General features: G+C 46.7%; 1 protein-coding gene across 1 annotated transcript in view; it reads left to right on the top strand.

Annotated features, from left to right (window-relative positions):
* Positions 1 to 341: 341 nt before the first annotated feature.
* Positions 342 to 7,516, top strand: part of LOC135205991 (late secretory pathway protein AVL9 homolog) — a gene marked incomplete at its 5' end in the record, with an annotated part of 226,407 nt that continues 219,232 nt past the window's right edge. Inside the window, 2 exons of the mRNA XM_064237162.1 lie at positions 342 to 545; positions 665 to 757. Coding sequence (XP_064093232.1) covers positions 342 to 545; positions 665 to 757 — 297 coding nt within the window. The remainder of the gene's footprint in view (positions 546 to 664; positions 758 to 7,516) is intronic.

Raw genomic sequence — 7,516 nt, 5'->3', positions numbered from 1 at the left:
TGTAAGGATTACGTCTTTTCAAACCAAGTGTTTATTGACTAGTTGTTCTCACGTAAAGCATCAAGTTGCCAGTCACAGTGCATTAATAACATAGCACTTAGTCATTCCATATAATAAGAAGTCCAGCACTTTGTTTAAATTATCGTAAAGAACTGGAGCATTTTTAAGAATATACCATCTGATACTCCCAAGAACCTCATTGTTTGTACAAATTTAATCCATACTGTAGATTCAAGTACTGTACAAGCTATGGTTTCATGTTCACAATTCTCAACTTTTAATTTAGTTTCTGTATGCCTTTGTGCCTATGTATACAGTAGTGATGTTGAATTAATATTTTTCATCAGGTGGAATATGCCTATCCTCCGTTAGCAAAAGAGAATGATTGTGAACTTCCCGAGCTTTGGCGTCATCTACCTTCTCTCTGTTTACCCGATGGTGCTCATAACCACGAAGCAGACACAGTCTTTTTCCACTTACCACATTTAACAAAACCAGACCAAACTGTTTTCGGAGTATCTTGTTACAGGCAGATAGACGCTGAGGTAAGTGAAGAGGTTTTTCTTTCAACCATAATTATAAAAATGCTCCTTGAGTTATAAGACATTTAAAAACTTGATTGTAGTTTTATATTTTAATTAGATGCTTTCTTCAATATGAACAGAAAGTGACAAACAAGACTGCGGACATCACTCGTAATACTGTGCAAAAGTCTGTCTGCGTGTTAAGTACTCTACCGATATATGGATACATACAGGTAAGTTGAAACATTGGTATGTACTGTAGTCTATGGCACAAGAAGTTTGTAAAAAATTTCAAAATATACATGTATGAAGCATTAAGTAAGAATGAATTTTACATGCTGTTAAAGTTAGCTTATACGTATCTTAGTGCTGTTATGTGTAATGGACATTTAAAAAAAAAATAATAATCCTCTGCTAACTGTCAATGTAATCACCTGTTTCCCACTAGGTGGCATTGGAATATTCACATTCTTGTCAGAAATCTTCACAGTGTGAATTGGTGTTTGTAATAATTTTGATGATTTTTGGCTAATTTTCTCCCATATGGTATTGTGCTTGTTTCCTGTTTTTGCATTATGTCATCTGTAACAAGAAGAATTGAAAGCATTTTACTGTTGAGGCATGAGTGTAGTGTTTATGATGTGAAGATAATGAGTGTTGTGACAAGAGAATGAAAATTTTGTGAAGTATCTGAAGATGTTAGAGGCTGATAGATTACATGGACAATTCTTTATGGGACACCAGAAGCCTACTCAGTCTTTTCCTTTTGTCTTACAGTTTTGCTTCTTCTCCTCCTCCATCAGCCTACCTGGTAGCCTAGTTTAATTCTTCTCTCACTCCTGCTGTGCCATCTTTTGCTCCTTATGTGGTTCAGGAGAGAAAATATTAAGTTATTGAGATATTTTGATTCATTATGGTTATAAATTTTACCATATTTATTTTGACAAAGATCACCCCCTCTCCCCATTAGTGATCAACTTTTTTTTTTTTGTTTCCCTCCATGAGAGAGGAGGCTTTGGAGCCTTGGCATGTCTGTAGCCCACCCTCTGGACTGGGCTGGGTCTGTTTGGGGTTCTCTGTGGACAGGGGACCATGTCGTGTCTCAGGACCAAGGTCTGTGGCCTTTCCCACCTCTTTTAACCGTCTCTCCGGTTCAGATTCAGTGTGTTCTCCTGAGGAGTTATTTGGTAGTTTAGTGCTCGTGTTCGCTGTTTCATATATCATCTGTTTTGGAGATAGTAACAGTAGTGATATACTATATACAGTCAACACTGGTATTCACAGCGGATAGGGACCACAACTGCCTGCATAATACTAGCTGAAATCCGCAAACTCTTGAGACTCCCTCAAAAAACACTTATAACTTCCTATTTTAATAGTTTAAACACCAAATATTCCTTAAACTGTCATCCTAAAACACATTAATATTATTTCAAAGTCATCTTACAACATTACCCTTAAAAATATGTGGCTTACAGCTGTGTGAGAACACTCCTACAACTGTTACTCTTACTTAGGCTCAGCTCGTGTCGGCCTATGAAAGTATCCTTAACATCATTCTTTCTAGGCAAAATTAATCTAAAATTACCAGAGAAAAACAAAATTAAGAAAATGTCAGTAAAACTGACTCGCTCACTCTATAAAAGAAGTGTCGGTATGAGAATAGGGGCGAGTGGGAACACTACCACGAGTCATTCACCATTTAGACCTTCCAATCTAAAATCCCCACCAGAGAGAGCTGATACTAAAGGGTGATGCGGCCGCTACTACTACTACTACTGACGCCACGGACAGCAGCGCCCCTAGCGGTCATCCTTAATCATTAGACTGTACACGTTGTACGCTTTTTTCTTTCGTGCCGTGTTATCTTGGGATTTATCTCTTTTATTCACCATGGAACGTGCTGCCATCGCATTGGCTAAGTTAAGTGCCTCATAAGTAGTATTTTACCGTATTTTAGTCTTCCAGGGACCAGTATTTTCCTTCTAATAGGTCATATACGGTCTCCCGGTTGACTCGTGGCGGCGCCATGCCGCCTCATGTTAAGAATTCCCGGTCTTCCATACTGGGACTTCTTATACTTATGGGCTTACTATATCACGTTCATCATTTATTACATCGTTTTTATAGCTAGGACAGCCCTTTTACCATTTCTCTTAGGTTGGTATTTAGGGCTATTCTGTGTTTCTGGCCCAGCATCCCGGCTCTTGCTCTTCATCGGCTATCGCTGGCTCCGAGTAGTCAACTGTTCCTCGGAACAGTTTGCCTCCTCCTGGGCTTCTTTTTCTTTTACTAAAAGTGTCTTATCCATCTTTTACGATGTATTTTTAGTTTTATTTAGGGGTTGTAGGCTAGCCTAGGTTTGCATGTCCCATGTGTTTGGTACAGTCTGGTTCACGTGGCCCTTCCACGGTTGTGTTGCTATCGCGGCTTAGGCCACTTGCGGTCACGTGTTCCATAGCACCTTACCCTTCCCCTTCCCTCCCTACCAGGTATAGGGAGGGGTCTGGGGGACTCCTTGGTTACCATGACAACCACAGTAGCCTTCCTCCCTCTTTCTCTGAGGAGGCCAGGAGTTCCCTCCCAGCTGGGGTATAGGGCGACCACTTGTTTCGAGTACCGGGTCACCGAGCGGGTAGTTGTTGGGACGGGGAGGAGTAGGCCACCCCCCCCTCTCTCTCTCCCGCCGCGTTACGCCGGAAAAAAAAACCCCCCCCCCATTGCTCAGTCCCACCTTTCCCCTACTGTAACGAACGGAGCCTCCGCTGCAGCCGGGGCCCCTTTGGTTATAGTTCGTCTGGCTCCGCCAGCGGGCGGGGTGGTCACTACTAGTGGTCTATTGCTTGCCTACTATATCCTGCCTTTTTCCCGCTACCGGAGGAGAGCTTGCTTCTTACCCGGGCACTCTTCTAGTAGACGGGGAAAAGATTTATATATATTTCGTTATAAATATAAGGATGTACCCTAATTTTACGGTGAATTTTAGTGTTAACTAACTGTGTGTATACCATCTCCGTCGTTCTCCGTCGTGGTTTCATGGCTCACCACCACACCTGGTTGGATATTCTCTCTTGTCTCCGGCGTAGCCTTAGACAACTCCAACCGCCTAGTTACCACATGTATTATGGCGGGGCTCTGGTTTAATCTAACTTTCACGCTCCAGCATGCAGCGGAGCAATTGTTAGGCTGTAAGTGTTCTCCTGATACTTATGTATCTTTCCACTTACAGGCTACCAACTGTCAGGTCCTGGGGTGTAACGCGACGCTTTACGACCCCTGCGCCCACGATGAGTGCAGGACTCACGCCCCGTGTGCCGCGACCCACAACGCTATGATCGTCTGGCACCCAGAAGCCTGCACCATTTGCTATGACCTTGTCAGTCAGCTGGTGGGGGGGGGTAAGTCGATTTTAGACTTCTTTATCGTATTACTAATAACACTTAGTCATAAGCTTGTTAAACCCCGTCCCCGCCACTAGAAGCTTCATTTCGCCTTCTCTTTCAGGCTGCCGCCGTGAAGGAAGTCGCCCTAGCAACCCTGAAGGCTTGGGTGGGCGGCTTCGGGAAGAACGCCGCCAAGGGCCAGCCGTACATCTTAGATAAGAAGCTGGCCGTTCAGATCTTCCCCGGCGGCAAATCAACAGGCTACGTTGATCCTATCTCGGCAGCCCCTCTCATCGCTTCCATACAGCAAGAGGTGCAGCAGTCGTTCGGGTCCGCGGCCACGCAGGAGCCGGTCCCAGACGTCGCAACTTTGGACCTGAACATCGAACCTATGGCGGTAGGGGCGGAGGATTTGTTGGTTGAGGTAGGTGTGTCGGGCGCCCAAGGTCTTTCCTTGGGCGCTCCTGGATCTTCTCCTGTCCCTTCTACTGCTTCTTTCAAGGCTTTTACGGGATCTGAGATCCCTGCCCGCTCGTCCCGCTCTCTCTGTACCCCCAAAGGTGAAGGGACAGAGAGAACAGAAGACCCTCCACAAGACGACTTCTAAGAAGTCGTCGTCGTCTTCTTCAGTAAAGAAGTCTTCGACTTCCTATGCTGACGCGGTGAAGGCTAAGCCGAGCTCTTCGTACTCCAAGAGCTCTAGAAGCAAGGCTTCTAAGGAGAAGGCTCGCGCTCCAGCTGAGCCAATGTTTCCGGCCTCCACCGCATCCACTCCGGCAACGCCAGTTGGAGTAGCGGGACCGAGCGCCTTTGATCCCACTGCCTTCTCAGCAGTGGTGATGCAACAGGTAGGAGAGATGGTAGGCTCGCAGGTCTCCGCCCTCGGAACCAAGTTTGAACAGATGTTTGCGCAGCTGTCAAACACCCTTAGTCAGTCGGGCCAATCCATCCAAGATCTCTCTAACAGAGTTAGAGAGAATGAGGACCGAGTAGCTGGGCTTTCTCAGGCTCCTCAACCAATCTCCCCAGTAGCAGGTACTGGCATTCTCCAGCTACCTCCATATGAGTCGCTACCAGCCTTCTCCATGGATAACCCATGGAGAGTGGCCGCTTACGCTCCATTCAAGGACGGTATGATCTCTGTCCCGGAGTGTGGAACTCGAAGAATTGAGGACTTCGAGTTTTATCCTCCGGGATTAACTCAGCCTTTCATTGGATATGCTAGGCTGACCGTGGCGGCCCTCACTAGGGAGGACAAGATTTCCTGAGAAAACGTGCTATATAGTAGAGAGCACGCACAGCGGAATGGTTCACTGCCTGGAGGACTGGGAGTGTACCAACACTAAGCTCCAGGCTTTCGAGAGTCCTTTCACTATTTTTGCGACGGAGGAGGAGGCTTCTCTTCCGTTCGCTACCAAAATAGTGGAAGCGACTCTTCAGGCAGTCCTCAAGGATGAGCCCATGCCACAGCTGAGGGAAGCGGATTCTACTTCTCCGCTCTTTCCAGCCTTTGGAGAATTGTGGGAGAACTTGCCTGCCACATTCACGATTGGTAAGCTTAAGCCAGACTGCGCAATGGACAGTTTTGGCGAAAAAGCTTCCAAGGCTGCCTGATACTTTGATTCAGGCAGAGTTCGATGCTCGAACTAGGTGGTTTGGGAGGTCCCTCAACTCCTTAATTATCACTGAAATGGCGGCATTGTCGTATGGCACAGAAACCGCTATTCAAGATTCTGGCCAAGTCTCAGCTCCAAACATTCAGACGGATGCTTTCGACTTCTTCCAAGCTAGGAGGAACTGCCGAAAGCACGTTTTGCAGGAGTGCACTATTAGGCACGAACCTAATAGACTCCTGGCTTCCAGCATGTGGGGGGCGGACCTCTTCCCAGAGTCCGCTGTGAATGAGGTGCACCACGAGGCTGCTAGGCTCAACCAGAGCCTTAGAGCTAGGTGGGGCATCTCTTCTAAGAGGAAGCAAGAATCCGCCCCTGCTGCTGGTAAGAAACTCAAGAAGTCTGGTAAAAGGTTCCAGCCTTACCAGAAACATCAGCAGCAACAGCAGTTCGTTCAGGCCGTCCCAGTTACCCAACAGGGACAACCATCAACTTCGAAACAGGCCCAACCCATCCTCCTGTTGTCCCCTCAGTCGCAACCCTCAACCTCCTACGCAGTCTCGCCGGCCTTCAACTCTATGTATGAAGGTCAGGCTTACCCAGCCTTTAATAGGCTTTCGAGAGGTAGCAGAGCGAGAGGCCACTTTCGCCAGCGTGGCACAGGGAGAGCGGCAAGGGGAAGGCAGTTCAGAGGAGGGCGCGGAGGTCAACCCGCCCAACAACATGTGAGTCTCCTCAGGTAGGAGGGAGGCTGTTTCCTCTTCCGTCACAGGTGGGGTTCAGCAAATGGGCACAGAGCATCGTGTCCAAGGGATTGGGTTGGAGTTGGATCAAAGATCCCCCTCCAATCAAATCATTTTATCAGGAACCATCAAAGGAATTGACAGATTACGCGAAGGAACTCCTTCAGAAAGGAGCTATTGCGAGAGTCAAGCATCTAAAATTTCAAGGTCGCTTATTCAGCGTGCCAAAGAAAGGCTCAACTAAAAGAAGGGTAATCTTAGACTTGTCAAGGCAAAACTCTTTCATTTGTTGCGACAAGTTCAAAATGCTTACCATCTCGCAAGTAAGGATCTTACTTCCCCGTGGGGCCGTCACATGCTCCATCGATCTTACAGACGCATACTATCATATCCCTATAGCCAGGCACTTCCGCCCATTCCTAGGCTTACAAACTAGGAAATCAGACGTTCTCATTCAAAGTGATGCCCTTCGGTCTGAATGTAGCCCCCAGGGTATTCACGAAAATAGCAGAAGTGGTGGTTCAACAGTTGAGAACTCAAGGGATAATGGTAGCAGCATACCTCGACGATTGTTGATCTGGGCACCAACAGTCGAGGAATGTCTCAAAGCCACGAAAAAGGTAGTTCAATTTCTGGAACATCTGGGGTTCCAGATAAACAAGACGAAATCCAGACTTACTCCAGAGTCTCGTTTTTCAGTGGCTAGGAATCCAATGGATTTGTCTTCCCACAATCTGTCAATTCCGGTGGTCAAACGGAAAGAAATAGCCAAGTCTGTGAAACAATTTCTCAAATGCAAACAAACATCAAGGAGAAACCAGGAAAGATCCTAGTTCTCTTCAGTTTGCCCTCATGTCAGACATCCTCCTGAAAGCAAGGCTGAAAGATATAAACCGAGTTTGGCGATCGAGAGCAAACGCCAAATCTCAAGACAAGTTGTCAGTAATTCCACAGATCCTTCGCAATCAGCTCCGTCCATGGACAAAAGTGAAGAACCTGGCCAAACTAGTACCCCTTCAATATCCCCTTCCAGTGTTACCATTCACACGGATGCCTCCCTGTCCGGGTGGGGGGGATATTCTCAATTCAAGCAAGTTCAGGGGACTTGGTCAGTTCAGTTCCGCCAGCTCCACATTAAACGTCTTGGAAGCAATGCAGTATTTCTTACCCTGAAGAGACTTCTTCCCCCGAAAAAGTCTCATCTAAGACTAGTTTTGGACAGTGCAGTGGTAGTTCATTGCATCAACAGAGGA

This window comes from Macrobrachium nipponense, chromosome 29 (assembly GCF_015104395.2).
Source record: "Macrobrachium nipponense isolate FS-2020 chromosome 29, ASM1510439v2, whole genome shotgun sequence".
Classification (NCBI taxonomy): Eukaryota; Metazoa; Arthropoda; class Malacostraca; order Decapoda; family Palaemonidae; genus Macrobrachium; species Macrobrachium nipponense.
This window is presented reverse-complemented; position numbering and strand designations above follow the sequence as displayed.